The 15,640-nt window shown below is 49.0% G+C and overlaps 1 protein-coding gene across 1 annotated transcript; it reads right to left on the bottom strand.

Annotated features, from left to right (window-relative positions):
* Window positions 1-4,674: 4,674 nt before the first annotated feature.
* On the bottom strand, window positions 4,675-15,243 carry LOC311591706 (cytochrome P450 2A8-like). The gene is made up of 9 exons (XM_084771617.1): window positions 15,037-15,243; window positions 14,641-14,803; window positions 11,385-11,534; window positions 11,030-11,190; window positions 8,928-9,104; window positions 7,740-7,881; window positions 6,299-6,486; window positions 5,501-5,642; window positions 4,675-5,061 (listed from the first exon to the last, which is right to left on the bottom strand). Exons 1-9 carry the CDS (start codon window positions 15,214-15,216, stop codon window positions 4,880-4,882), a joined length of 1,485 nt encoding a protein of 494 aa, XP_084627743.1. The 5' UTR covers window positions 15,217-15,243; the 3' UTR covers window positions 4,675-4,879.
* Window positions 15,244-15,640: the final 397 nt, after the last annotated feature.

The following is a 15,640-nucleotide window of genomic DNA, read 5'->3' on the forward strand; positions in this document are numbered from 1 at the left end:
AGCCAGCGGGGAGGGAGGGAAGAAAGGACCACGTGCCTAGAAGAAGCGGAAAAGGCTATGCACCCTGCTAAAATCGTGATGGCAATTAATAATAATAATAATAATAATAATAATAATAATAATAATAATAATAATAATATGCAGCGGGCAGTGGTAACAACAGCTGTCGCTCAATGGGTGGTTTTTTCCACAGCCCTAGCAGGCAACTGATCTAGCTCCAACACACGCTTTCCAAAGGTCTTGCTTTCTCAAACACACCTCGATCACAAACGAGGGCATCCGTGCCAGGTAAGGCCACTGCGTCTGAGTCAGTCAGTCTGGGAGACCAGAAGAAAAGCACTTTGCCAGAAATCCCTGAGAGTAATGAATTCTCACAGGTCACGAGGACACGCATGTTTATGCATGGAGTGCACATGGCTGTGTGACTGCCCATTCTCCTCGGCCACATGCCGATGTACCGGGCATGAGGTGGGATCTGGGGAGCCCAGCTTAAGGGCCCAGCTAAAGGCCTCGGAACCTCCCACGCGATCTGTGTAAAACCTACATGAGATGAAAATCCTTGAACACAGCACTGTCTGAGCAGCTGGGTATATCAGCCAGGGACGCCTTTGCTTCATAAGCTGAGTGCTGCATTCAGGGATGAAGATTAATCTAAGAAGACTAAAGAGGTTGCCGGTTGTGATGGCTGCTCTTGGTTGTCAACTTGACCCCATCACGAGTTGACCAAAACCCAAGGCCTGGGCACAGCTGTGCAGATGTTTCCTTGATGGCATCATGTGAAGTGAGGGCACCCACTCTAAATCCAGATGTTTGGAGGTAGCTTCACCTTAAATAGGAAACACGCCTTCTATGGCTGCACATATGACAAGCATGGAGGAAGGACGCTCTGGCCCTTTGCCTTCCTGTCCTCGCTCTCGCTGGCAAGTCCGCCCCTCCACTGGCATGGAGCTGACCTCTCCGGGACTCTGACGTATCCCGAAGACCAGCTGAGGCATCCAGACTCGTGAACTAAGCAAGGACTGGATCCGCGGAGCCTTTGATGGTTGACAACCATTGTTGGATTAGCTGGACCACAGCCTGTAAGCCATGCTAATATACATATACATGAACATATGTATATGTTTATACACCACATACGTCTGATATGGAAAGAGAGTGATTCAGTCTGTCAGTTCTGTTTCTCTAGAACAGTGGATCCCAACATTCCTAATGTTGTGACGCTTTAACACAGCTCCTCATGTTGTGGTGACCACCACCCCTCAATGCCATAAAAGTGTTCTGTTGCTCCTTCATAACTGTAATTTCGCCACTGTTGTGAACTGTAATGTGAATACCTGATGTGCAGGATATCTGGTGCGCGACCCCTGTGGGGGGCTGTGACCCACAGGTTGAGAACCACTGCTCTAGAGAACTCTGACTAAGACATAGGAGAGTCTAGAACAACAAACGTAGAAGGATTTTGTTTTAGTTTGAGTTTTTTAACGTCTGAGATGTGCTTTCAATTTGCCAACACCTACAGTTACTGAAGTCTCTCCCAGGAGCTTGGAAAGTGCAGAAAGCCCATGGTGTGTGAGAGCTAGCAAACTCATGAAGACAAATGCACTTGATTATCCTGACCTGCCTACTGTGAGAAGCAAGGAATTTAGTTATACTGTACTTAAAACTTTTGACAGTTTGTGGGAAAACAAGGCAATGGTGATGTGTGTTGGTTACTCCTAGTATCTCTGGATAAATTGACAAAGGGAAAACGACCTCTGTGATATAAAATTAACTGGTTTCTAGCATCTCGGGACCCAGGGAAGGAAAACAGTGAACAACGCTGTAATATTGACCGGCTCCAGATGCACATAATCCATTGCAGAAAACCAAACGGAAGCTCTCACTATAACGTTGGCTGGACTACGATGAAAAGTTCAAGGCACAGACTTAAGGGTGTGAGCAGTTAAAGGCATTTGTTTAGGAAATAATGGATCCTGTCACTTGGGATGAGGATGTGTGAGAGGACCACACTGAGGCTGAGAACAGTGAACCCTCACATTCTCAAGGGTTCATCTCACCCAAGGAAACAATCTTTCCACCCTCAGCAAAAGATGCACTCCTGTCGACACTGCCTGAAGTATTGATCTCCAGTATATGTGAATATATCTGTGTACCTATATATACATATATATGCACACATGTTCAGATATATATATATATATATATATATAGATATATATATATATATATATATATATATATATATATATATATATCACTCAGAGGCCACTAGGATCTCCCAGGCATTCCAGAGCAAAAGGGATACATGGCTCCATATTAAGTTTCTGTAGCCATCACGGGTCCTGTGTAAATTATTACTCAAGTCTGAATACTCTAATGACTGGGATAGAGCAGTTCATTTCTGGGCGTGCAAAAGCACAGTGCCATCAGGTTAGGGCTGGCTGTCATGTCCCCACAATACGGGCCCTCTGAGTGGAGATTCCTAGTTTGATCTAGAAGTTCACACAGGTTCTCTCTCTCTCTCTCTCTCTCTCTCTCTCTCTCTCTCTCTCTCTCTCTCTCTTTGTCAAAACTTTGCTTGAATGGCTGGCGGAAGCATTTGTCAAAAGATGCCCTGCTGAAAACGAAATAGGGAAGCCTGATCAGCGTTGAAGAAACCACTTCCTCCATGGAAAAGACAATGCTTTGTTCCTACAGGTGTAGATATTTAATCTAGTTGTTGATTGGCCTTTCCTATACATAATGCTTCTGCCAACGCCGCCATCCGTGGACTTACAGAACGAATGCCTCATGCACCATCATGGTATCCCATACCGTGTTGCTTTTCACCAAGGAACGCACTTCACAGCCAGAGGAATATGGCAGTGGCTCCATGATCATGGAATCCACAGGTCTTAACATGTTTCCCCATCATCCTGAGGCAGGTGTCCTGCTATAAAGCTGGAACGGCCTCCTGCAGATGCAGTTATAGCGCCAACTAGGTGGCAGCAGCCTGGAAGGTTAGAGCAAGCGTCTCCAAAAGGGGATATGTATGCTTGGAATCCACATCCACTATATGGTATAGTTTCTCTCATAGCCAGGATCCATGGGTCCAGGCATCAAGTGGTCTAAAATGGAATAGTTCTACACACTAGCACCCTCAGTAGCCCACTAGGACATGTTTTGCTTCCTATTACTGAGGCCTTAAGTTCCGCTGGCCTTGAGTTTTGGTTGGTTTGCTTTGGGGAGCTTTGGTTTCAGAGGAGAGAGCACCCCTGACGGGAGCCACTACAAACACCCCAGTGACCTGGAAGCTCACACGTCCCCCTGGCTGCTTTGGGCTCCTGGTGCCCTCACGCCAACGAACTAAGGAAGGAATAAACAGTGCTAGGAGGGGGCGACTGATCCAGATTAACAAGGGGAAATCAAATTGCTTCTCCACAATGGAGGCAGGAAAGATTGTGTCTGGAGTCAGGCGATCCTTTAGGTCGTCTCTTGATGCTACCATATCCTGTGGTTAAAGTCAATGGGAAACTACAACAACCCAGTCCATTCAGGATTCCACGCCCTGGTGTCTGTCCTTATGGAAAAGCTCTTACCCAAGCACTCAGCAATCACCCACAGAGCGGAAAGAAAATTAGCATAAAAGCCACTCTGCAGAACTGAACAAATATGGACATATATTTCACGTTCATTGGAGCCAAGTAATATACAACTCATGCTGTGCTATGGAGTTACTCGCCTCCCTGTAAGTTACTCGCCTTCCTGTAAGTTACTCTCCTTCCTGTAAGTTACTCTCCTCCCTGTAAGTTACTCTCCTTCCTGTGAGTTACTCTCCTTCCTGTAATTTACTCTCCTTCCTGTAAGTTACTCTCCTCCCTGTAAGTTACTCTCCTCCCTGTAAGTTACTCTCCTTCCTGCAAGTTACTCTCCTTCCTGCAAGTTACTCTCCTCCCTGTAAGTTATTCTCCTCCCTGTAAGTTACTCTCCTCCCTGTAAGTTACTCTCCTTCCTGCAAGTTACTCTCCTCCCTGTAAGTTACTCTCCTCCCTGTAAGTTACTCTCCTCCCTGTAAGTTACTCTCCTTCCTGCAAGTTACTCTCCTCCCTGTAAGTTACTCTCCTCCCTGTAAGTTACTCTCCTCCCTGTAAGTTACTCTCCTCCCTGTAAGTTACTCTCCTCCCTGTAAGTTACTCTCCTTCCTGCAAGTTACTCTCCTCCCTGTAAGTTACTCTCCTCCCTGTAAGTTACTCTCCTCCCTATAAGTTACTCTCCTCCCTGTAAGTTACTCTCCTTCCTGCAAGTTACTCTCCTCCCTCTAAGTTACTCTCCTCCCTATAAGTTACTCTCCTCCTTGTAAGTTACTCTCCTCCCTGTAAGTTACTCTCCTTCCTGTAAGTTATCTGTATTAGTTTGTCACCTTGGAGTCAGAATCTCACATTTATAGCATGGACTGGCCTATAACTCACAATATAGCACAGACTAGCTTTCCACTTGTGCCAATCACCATGCACCAGATGCCCAAGTGATGGAATCACAGGAACGAGCCCGAGCCAGGCCAAACAACTTGAACATTCTAAACCTCAGTCTTGTCACCTGTAAGACGTCCATGAATACAATTTCTCTTCCCGTGTGGGTTTCTGAGGACTAAGAGAGGAGACGCTGTGCTGCCTTTCCAATGAAATCCACATGCAGTTCTTGCACAATTAACAATATATTTAATTATTGTGTTCAGACGCTAGGGAAAGGTTTCCCCCGTATCCCTCCTTTGAAAAACCTGTCTTCAGGAAGATGGCCCCAGATTCTCATCCACTTTTCATGTTGTCCTTTATCCCCAACCCCATTAGCCCTGCCCTTTTTGGGGGCATGTTCGCTGCCTCCACCCCCACAGAGTTCTGGCTCAGCGAGGCAGAAAGCTCATGGTGAATTTTCGTGGGATCGAGACTAAGCCGACATACTGTGGGGACACATCTATGTCTTGGGGGGCCTGCGGGGACTTGAATCTGAAGTTCTGCATGATGGTTGTGATGAAGATGAAGAGTTCCATCTTAGCCAGGTTTTCTCCGAAACAGTATCTCTTTCCTGGAGATGGGAGGGGGAAGTGGAAGATGGACATGAAGTCAATTCTTCTGTTGTTTCACCCACCACTGCATTCCCCAAGAGAGAAGAGCCTTCAGCGCTATAGTCTGAATGACCTCTCCGAGCCTCCGTTCCCCCTTGCATGTCAGGTGAGGTGACCCACGGCAGGCTGGCACGAGAGGAAGTCTACGTGCCCCCTCCAACAAACAGACCCTCAAACATGGCTGCTCTGCTATTGCCTCCAGAGAGTATAAAGACTTGTCTGTACGACCCGAGAAAGAACTCAGACTCAGCCTGCACCTCAAATTTTCCCACCTCTCCTTTTTAGCCCAACTCCACTTGGTTGGCTGGAAGGTCGAAGGGGGAGAGAGTTACAAGCCTACTCTCCAGAGAGGAGAACCAGGAAGTGGTACCACTGTGAGTGTGAGCAGGGGCCTCTTACCAACGGAAAAGGGCACAAATGCAACGTTCTTCTTAAACTTCCCCTTGTCGTCCAGGAAGTGCTGGGGGTTGAAGTCATTGGGATTGGAGAAGAACTGGGGATCTTTCAGCACAGAGCTCAGTATAGGCAACACATCAGTGCCCTGAAAGAGAGGAGCAGTGGGGGCTGATAAGGCAGGATGAGAGATGGGCATCCTCAGAGCTCACAATGTCGGAAGGAAGAGGGGTAAGGAGAGATGGAGTGTGCTGAGGGAGAAGCATTGGGGAATGCGGGGATAGCATCCCTGGGACAGGTTCTCTTGGAGAAGTGGTGCTTCCTGATTTCAGGGGCGGGGGGGGGGTGGGGAGGGGGCAGGGGGAATGTTATTTGAGAGACACACAGTCTGTGTTGTGTCTCTTGGAGCAGAATATTGGGGAATGAGGAAGCTCATGCCTGTTGATTCAGGAGGTTGTGGGCCCGGGAAGTTCACACTCCCTGAGGCAGAGGGTTTGGGGTTTGTGTGCTGAGCTCAGCACGCTGTTTGGAAGGCATGAGACTCTTCGACATAAGTTAAAAAGTTCTAGGGGAAGTAGACTCACGGCCCTTAGATTAGGAGGTTGCTAAACATCGGGGTTGATCCCTGGAAAATAGGGAGACCCCAGGGTTCTGGAGACTCTGAGAAGGACAGTTTAAAGGACATGATGATGGAGCAAGTGTTGGATTGAGAAGGAAAGATGGCATAGAAAACTCTGAGCAGGGATGGGCCGCTGGGACCCGAGGAGTGAACTGAAAGCTCTTTCAGGCTGGGCAGGGCAGCACCTTGGGGATGAGGAAGTCCCGAAACTTGACGTCCTTGATGGTGCTATGAGCCACACCAAGAGGAATTATGTCTCCAAATCTCTGGATCTCGTGGATGACAGCCTCGGTGTAGGGCATCTCCATCCGGTCCTTGTACTTGGGTGGCCGGTTCCTGCCAATCACCCGGTCAATCTCCTCGTACATCTTGGCTGAGAAGAGAAGGTGTGTTTATATGTCTAGAAAGGGAAGATGGGTTGAATATGCAAAAAAAAAATATGGTGATGTGGAACTACAGGGGACATATTGTAGACCTTTCACGGTAGACATTGGCCATACATGGTGCTGGGATAGGGTTCCCTTAACCATGGGCCAGAATCTCATTGCAAACGAGACTTACAGAATGGCCCAAAAAGAACAGGCAAGGGGCCTTGTATGGTTGAGAGGTGCAGTTTACAAATCAGTTCAGGCCTCTTCCCAGTGTTTAACAGCTGGTGAAACTCAGGTTGAGATGGGTAATTTGCAGGGATATATTAGCACCCCGGGACTCCCACCAACACTGAGCTCCAGAAACACCCTTCTCTAAACAAGGCAACTGGTCACATCCATCCCCAACATCCTGGAACAATCACCATAGCAACACCATTGAACATATCCCAGAACTAGAGCCAGTGGACCAACCCAGCCTGAACAGGTAGGCCTTAGGTGCATACTGAAAAGGGCTATTTGTATCTTTGAGTGAACTGTTGGGGAAAACAACCCACTCGCCATCTTATGCCTGCAAGGGATTGGACAATGCCTATGATTAAATCTACATGAATTGTGGGGAAACGACCTGCCCAGTTAACAAAGGCTTACATACCTCAAACCTGTCTATCAAAACACAAAACTACCCACACCCTGACCCTAGCAACAAACTTTTCCTCTTTCTGGACCCACAAAAGGAAGCCCTGGCCAGGCGTGGTGGCGCACGCCTGTAATCCCAGCACTCGAGAGGCAGAGGCAGGCGGGTCGCTGTGAATTCGAGGGCAGCCTGGTCTACAAAGTGAGTCCAGGACTCCCAAGGCTACACAGAGAAACCCTGTCTCGAAAAAATAATAATAATAATAAGCCCTGGACAGTAGCCTGGGCGCCTCAGCAACTCCGGCTTTCCCTCGGTAGTGTAGCTAGCTACTCCTTACTTTCCCCTTGACTCGGAAAAATCCCTCATGGCTTTGCCGCTGTTGCACTTCTTCAGAATGCACATCTTCCTGGAAGAAGATGTTAAAACCTGGAGAAGCCTGCCCGATGGTGACCAGGGCTCCCAGTTGGTGCCTTTCAGAATGGCTTTCCTCCCATCTCAGCCTATCAGAGACTATCTGAGGACCGAGAGATCTAGAATAGTTGGGATTTAGGGTATCCAATTTCCAGTGTTTGTGGGGGCGTCTATGGCCTCCACTTCCCTGCCCCCCCCCCATAGCCTTACCTGCAACATCCGGGTTCCTCATGAGCAGCAAAAAGGCAAAGCGCATGGTGGTGCTGACGGTCTCTGTGCCCGCGAAGAAAAGATTCAGCGTGGTCATCAAGAGATTCTTCATGTGAAACTCAGATTTGGGGTTCTGCTTCTCCTACAAGGTGGGGGGCATTGTGCTCAGTCCATTTCCCACTGGTCGGGGCACCACTTGGAGTTTCCCTTGGGTTCACCTATTTTGGGTTCAGATCAAAAGTGGAAAGAGAGACCCTTGATCAACCTGGCTCTCCCCAGGTGCTGGCTTTTTTCCAAAACAACTTTTTCCTTGGCAAATCCCTGGGCGAAATCTCTGTCCTTTTGCTACCCACTTAGTTGGAATTTTATTAAAACAGTAGCGATGTCTTTAAAAAAAAAAAAAAAAAAGAGGATAAGGAGGAGGTAAGAAAGGGGAGAGAAAGAGAGATGAAGTATTAATGAAAAGTTTGAAGCAGGTTCTGGGAGGTAGAGATTCAGAATTTGGAGTGACAGCATCCTATTCCTTCTCAATCTGAGGGTACCCCTGGAGGAAATTCCTCTCCTACGTGCGCTCGTGGGTGGGCGTGCGCATGCGCATGTGCTAGCATGCGCACTGACTTATGGGTGCGTGTGTGCCCATGAGCACCCATGAGGCAGCCAGAGGCGAGCACTTGCATATCTTTTACCAGTCTCTGCCTTACTCCTTTGAGACAGAGTCTGGCATTAGCCTCGCTGACTGTCCAGCAAGCGCCTGGGATCTGCACGGCTCTGTCCTCCGATGCTGAGGTCACAGGCATCCACGGCCACGCATGGCTTTTCAGACGGGTTCCGGTAACTCTTAAGTCAGTTCCCCCACACCTGTGCAGCAAGCGCCTGACACCAGGCAAGCAGCCTATCCGCCCTGGGTTGCGTTTTCCTAATTTTAGACCTAGGGCCGGAATGGAATGCGCTCTCAAGCCAGTGGTTCCAGATGGGTGAATACTGCCGAACACTGAAAGCAATCCGTGCCTTGGTACCTGGTGGCGCGGTGGGAATGGTTAGCATCCATGTTTGCACACACTTGTCCCCTACATAAGGGCTCAGGAGATGGGAGAATGGCGTTCATTGCGACGGGACGGCTGGGGGCTCCTGGCTCTCCCTGCCCCCCATCCCAGGCTTTGAACCATCCACCACAGTGAGCGGGAGCACCTCCTGCATGCGGATGAGGAAGGAGTCAATGAAGTCCCGGGGGGAATTGGGATCCAGGGTGCACTGGCTCTGTGCCACCTTCCTGGCTACAAAGTCCTCCAGCCCTTGCATCTCCTTATAAGCCCGTTGCTGTGATCCCGGCAAGTGCCTCATCACGAAAGAGAACATCTCGAAGAGCTGGGGTGGGGAGAGAGGAAATGGTAGAAGGGGGCAGCTGTCAATGTCAGGACCCAAAGGGAGGGGGACCCGAGAAGCAGCAGAAAAGGCTTCAGAGTCTTGGTCTGGTTTCCAGGTATTTAGCTGCTGGCTGAAGGGAGCACAATTATGTTTCCATGTGGGTAAGATGGAGTGGGACGCGCCTGCAGAATCAGATGTTAGGGTAAGGATTGACAACGGCAGACATCTAAGTGTGTGCATGTGCAAATGAGGTGAGGTGGGAAGACGCCTTGCTGTGTCATTCTTGGGGGGGTCTGTTGTGCCTAACCATGCAGGTAACTCGAGGCCGTCAGAAAGGCACAGATTTCCAGAAAAACTGTTTGGTGTTCGAGTCGTTGGGTCGCTGCAAAGTGTTCAGGCGTTAGGTGAGGCCGATGCCGAGCGTCACAGTGGAGAGAACTTGGGTGCAAGTGTTTGGGTGCTCACGTGCATAGTCTGGAGTGCTCCTGTGAGGTTTCGTGGTCCTGACTGGAGAATGCTTTTGTGGGTGGGTGTGACAATCCACCCAGGTCCTTATGGGTAGCTTCAGTACCTGTTCAGGGTTTCACTCACTTATGTGGACTGAATAGGAACACTTGTATGCTTTTTTTAATACTTATTTTGTCTTTAATTATGTGTATGTGTCTCTACGCGCGCGCGCGTGTGTGTGTGTTTCTACGTGTGTATATATGTACGTGTCTGTGTGTGTCTATGTCCATACATGATTACAGGTGCCAAAGGTGTTGGATCCCCTTGGAGCTAGGGTCACAGGCAGTTATGAGCCACTAACAGTGGGTGCTTAGGTATTAAACTAGGTGTTAGGTTTCAAACCTGCCACAAAAGGCCAACTGAGGTGCCTGTTTAACATGAAATCAGACACTGGCTGCCAAGCTACCCCTGTGACCCTCAGGCCCTACCTGTTACAGGGTCCTCCTGGATGACATACTGCACCCCCTACCCTAAACTTCTCCACCCTAGGGGCTGGGCTGCCCTTCCCCCCACCTGCCATTCCCTATATAATCCAACCATTTTGGTTACTCGATTTGGGGGAGGGGGGCCTCCTGGCTTTGCACCTGGTTCCCCCATCTCCCCTCTCCCTTCCCCTCCCGCTCCCCTCACATGACTCGGTGTCATGTCCACTCTGGACTCTCCCGGATGTCCTTGCCTCTGGCTCTGCTTTCCCACATATCTACAATAAACTTTCCACATACCTAGGAGCAGTCACGTTCCTTTCCTTTATTTATTTATTTATTTGTTTGTTTGTTTTTCTGTTTGTTTTTGTTGTTTTTGGTTTTGGTTTTTGGGGTTTTTGTTTTGGTTTGGTTTGGTTTGGTTTTGGTTTTTTTGTTTTTTGTTTTTGTTGTTGTTGTTGTTGGTTGGTTGGTTTTTTTCCCATTCACTTAGGTCCACAGCAAGAGAAGTACAGGCCTTTAACCACCGAACAATCTACCCCAACCCTTGTCTGGGTATTCCAATGGGCCAGTTTTAGGACGCAGATGGAGGACATACAGTTGCGGTGGGTTGGGTGATGCAGACTCAGATGTTCGTGCATGTAGGAGGGACCTGAAGCAGCCACTTTTCTATATGTGGATTTATCTAAAAGGGCTTAGTAGTGGCAACTGTCAGAGGTCAAGGTAAGTTGGGAGGGGACACCTGCCCAGGGGGGGAGGCTGAGCGGAGGGGCTGTGCCTGGTTGCACACACTGACTTGGTTGGCATCTGTTGAAATAACCAGTCGCCACGGGTTATCTGTAGTACCTTTCTCAGGGTTTGATGCCGCTGCCCAAGACGGGGAGCGTATTTAAACAGACCACGTGTAGAGAAGTGTGGCAGATCGAGGCACTGGTGGCCGCAGCAGGGTGGTGGGAGGCTGTGGCAGGGGGTCGGGGTGGGGCTTGAACCAGTTACCTGTCCAGCCGAGATAGCCGTGAACTGGAAAGTCCGCATCATCATGCCCAACAGCGACAGGAATTCCTTGTTGTCGTACTCGAAGCGGTCCCCAAACACGACGGAGCTGATGACATTGGAGACTGTTCTGCTCATGTAGAAAGTGGGGTCTATGCAAGCACCTAGGAGGCGGGCCAGGGTTAAAAGGGAAGAGGACTGCAGAAGCGAGACTCGGGCTGGGGTTTGCGATGGCCTTGTGAGCAGCAGAGGTCTGCCTGCCTTTCCCGAAGTCCCCGCTGCCGCTCCTCACACAGAACCCCCTCAGAATCTGTGGCTTCTCTTATCCGTCCCATGTACTCCGCGGCCCCACCCTCACCGTTGGTGTCCCGAAAGGCCTGTATGAGAAAGCTGGTCTCCTCTCCGATGCGCTCCTCGATGCCGCGCTTGCCAAAGCCGAAGTCCCGAAGTGTGCTGATGGAGAAGCGCCTGAGTTGCTTGGCCCGCTCCCCGGAGCTGAACACCACACCTGGGGAGCCAAACACGAGCACAGGGAGAGGTTTAGAGCGACACATTTGGGCGATAGAGCTCTGACTGGAGAATGTGGGGCTGGGGAAAGGGCTGGACCGGGAGAGATGAGTAGAGGGGACAAACAAGAACTCCAGGGAGCTGGGGGATGTGAGCAGGATCCAAAGTCAAAATCCTAGGATACAGCTAAAGAGAAGAAACGGGGGGGGGGGGGGGGGAGGCTCGAGAGGCAGTCCAGCAGTCACGAGCAGTGGCTCTTCTCTCCAAATGAACAGGGTTTCGGCCCATAGCAGAGTCTATAACTCCAGTGCCAGGAACTCTGATGCCCACTTATGGCCTCTATGGGCACCAGGAAGGCACATGGTGCAAAGGCATCATGCAGGCAAAACAAATACACACACACACACACAAAACTAAAATAAAAATAATAATTAAGGGCTGGAGAGATGGCTCAGAGGTTAAGAGCACTGCCCACTCTTCCAGAGGTCCTGAGTTCAATTCCCAGCAACCACGTGGTGGCTCACAGCCATCTATAATGAGATCCGGCGCCCTCTTCTGGCCTGCTCTTCACATGCAGACTGAATACTGTATAAATAATAAATAAATAAATCTTTTTTTAAAAATTAATAATAATTAAATGTTTCTTTAAAAGGAGAGAGGTTGTGGTAAGGTAGACAGCAATATAGAGAAAAGCCAAGGGGAGAAGGAAGGGCACGTGGGTCACAAGACACAAGAGTCGGAGGCCTGGAGTGGATTTAGAAATCAAGACTAACATTATGATAGGCAGATTTGGGCCCAGGGGTCCCGCTCAAACTACGGCACCAGCCAAGGACAATACAGATTGTCAACCTCAAACCCCTACTTAGATCTAGCCAATGGACAGGACAGGGCATTCTCCACAGTTGAGTGGAGAGTGGGGTCTGACTTTCACACGAACTCTGGTGCCTCATATTTGACCATGTCCCCTGGAGGGGGAGACCTGGTGGCACTCAGAGGAAGGACAGCAGGTTACCAAGAAGAGACTTGATACCCTATGAACATATACAGGGGGAGGTAATCCCCCTCAGGAACAGTCATAGGGGAGGGGAATAAGGGGAAAATGGGAGGGAGGGAGGAATGGGAGGATACAAGGGATGGGATAACCATTGAGATGTAATAAGAATAAATTAATAAAATAAAATTTAAAAATTAAAAAAACAGAAATCATGTGGCCAGATGGTGGGGGAAGAGGGCCCCTTCTGTCAGAGGTCCAGGGAAAGGGAAAGGGCGGAGGAAGGGAGGGAGGGAGGGAACCGGAAGATGCAACCTAGGGGATAACATTCTGGGTGTGATCTGAATAAATTATAATAAATTAAAACTCTTTTTAAAAATCACCTAATATATTTTCTCCTTCCTTCAGCCTTTCTTTGCTTCCCCCATCTTCACTCCATTTTATCTCTCTCCTTTCTTCCTCTCTGTCTCTGTCTCTCTGTTTCCCCTTTCTCTCTCTCCCTTTATTCCGCTTTTATTCTCTGTTTTCTTATGCTGCTGACTACCCACCTTTCTTCTTTCATTTCTCTCTTTAACCGTCACCTAAATAGCACATTGTGTGTGCACTCCAGACAGCTGTAATTGGTTCAGATGTAGCCGTATATAAATATTCCACAATGTACACATATATAGAAATATCACATATAAGTTCACTGGCATACATAAAATTGATATTTTAAAAAACAAGTCAGAAATTAAAAAAAAAAAGAAAAGGAAAGGAAAACTATGACTGGGGCTGGGAAGATGGCTTGGTGGATAAAAGCACTGGTTGCTCTTCCAGAGGACCTGCACCCACAAAGTTCAATTCCCGGCACCCACATGGCAGCTCACAACTGTCTGTAGGCCCAGTTCAAGGTGCTCCAGCACCCTCACTCAGATAAATGCAGGCAAAACACCAATGCACATAAAATAAGTTTAAATTCAATTCAATTAATAACTGGTTCTCAACTGAGCTAGATAAAGAGAGATATAGGCGGAGTGCAGAGGGAATGCCACGGGTCTCTGACACGGAAAGTATGCAAGATTTTTCACAGAGGAAGAAAAAAAAAACAGAGGGAGGACTCACTGGAGAGCTTGTGGGCTTAATGAAAAGATTCCTTCTTAGATGAAGTCAGAATGGGGTTGGGAGGAGCAGGTGATGAAACAGGATCCCAACAGGCATTAGGAATTCGGTTGATATCCCTGCCTGGGAAACAGAAAAAGCAATGCATCTGGGAGGAGTGGAGGAGCAGAGGATTTGGTTGGAATATAATATTGTGAGAGAAGAATAAATAAAAAGAAAAAAAAAAGAGTTGGCATAGTCTGGAATGACTCAACCGTCGAGAGCGTACGCTGCTGTTGCTAAGGACGGAGTTCAGTTCCCAGCTCCACAGCTGCCTGTAACTCTGACTTTACGTGATCTGATGCCCTCTTCTGGCCTTTGTAGGCACCGATACACGCGTTGCATGCAAGCAGGCACACACTCGTGCTCGCAGAAGAGAGAGGGCATGTGTGTGTATGTTTTTTAAAAAGAAAAAAGCAAATATATATATCCCAGCATGGTGGCACACGCCTTTGATTCCAGCACTTGGGAGGCAGAGGCAACTAGATCTCTGTGAGTTTGAGGGCAGCCTGGTCTACAAAATGAGCCCAGGATAGCCAGGTCTGTTACACAGAGAAACCCTGACATAAAAATCCAATAAGAAGAAGGAGGGGGAGGAGGACGAGGACAAGGAAGAGGAGGAGGAGGAGGAGGAGAAGGAGAAGAAGAAGAAGAAGAAGAAGAAGAAGAAGAAGAAGAAGAAGAAGAAGAAGAAGTTTGTAAAATCAGGGAAGGGCTACCCAGCAAGAGAGAGAAAGACCAGGGAGACAGATAGAGAGAAACAGAAATACAGAGAGAAAGGACGTAGGAATTCTAGAACAATCCAGAAAAAGCCACAGAGCATGTCAACACCGACCAGGCAAGTGGATCAAAGACCACAGAAAAGGCTTTGAGTGGGCAGGTGAGTCAGGGGAAACTATGGAACCTGCCACCACACATCTGTCTGGCCTAAATCCTCCCCCCCCACACACACACACACACATGCTGTCATCCTCACCATAGCCTTTGAAGAACCAATCAAGGAAAGCTTGCTGTCCCCGGCCGCTGAACTCCTCAGCCTGATCAATCAGAGCCTCCTTCACTGCGTCATATCCCCACAGTACCACAGCAGGTCGCGGTCCCAGGTGGATGGTGAACACAGGACCGTACTGCTCCTTGATCTGAGTGGGTGACGCAAGGAGTTAGCGGTGCAATAGGATCTGGCTGTCCAACCTCTAAGCGCACGCGCGCGCGCGCGCGCACACACACACACACACACACACCGCCCACCGCGCATGCGCGCACATCCCCATGTCTGCATCCTGACCTAAGTCAAGTCTTCTGCCTCAGAATCTGAGCCCCACCAGGCAGGCTCCACACTCCAAACCCGCCAAGTCTTTCTGTCCGGTATTACCTTTAAAAGGGAGTCATAAAACTTCTCTGTATCCAGTTCCCGAAAGTTCCCAAGGAGGGGCAATGGGGTGGGCCCTGGAGGCATCTTCCCCAACAGTCTCTTCCGCCTCCACACAGATATTAGGAACAGGACACTGAGGCAGGCCAGCGCAGCCACCAGCAGCATCCCTGAGGCCAGCATGGTGGCAGTGGGAGGGACAGGCGTGGTGCTCACTGGGACAGTGTGCCTCTATACTCTAGGCTGGAAGGGCAGCTCTGGCTTCTGTCTAATAATTAACTCATTCTCCCACTCAACTGTTGCCCTGCCTCGCAACTGCCTTGGCTATGATGCCGGGCCCGCAAGGAAGGAGAGGAGCCACCTCTTCTGGTCTGGTTTTCAGACTGTGGATTCCAGGACAGAAGAAAGCATGCCAAGTGTGCCAGGGTTGCACCATCAGAGTATGGCTTAGGAACGTTCCAGAATTGAACACATAGTCGTGTCTGCATGTGCAGCATCCAAACAGAGGACTGAGGATCTCAAACAGAGGAAGGATTTCACAGACATGGATTTGGGGTTTAGGAAAGACACCAAGGGTTGGGGTTTTTTGTTTGTTTGTTTGTTTGTT

The sequence above is a fragment of the Acomys minous genome (genome assembly GCF_964271855.1).
Source record: "Acomys minous genome assembly, chromosome: 20".
Classification (NCBI taxonomy): Eukaryota; Metazoa; Chordata; class Mammalia; order Rodentia; family Muridae; genus Acomys; species Acomys minous.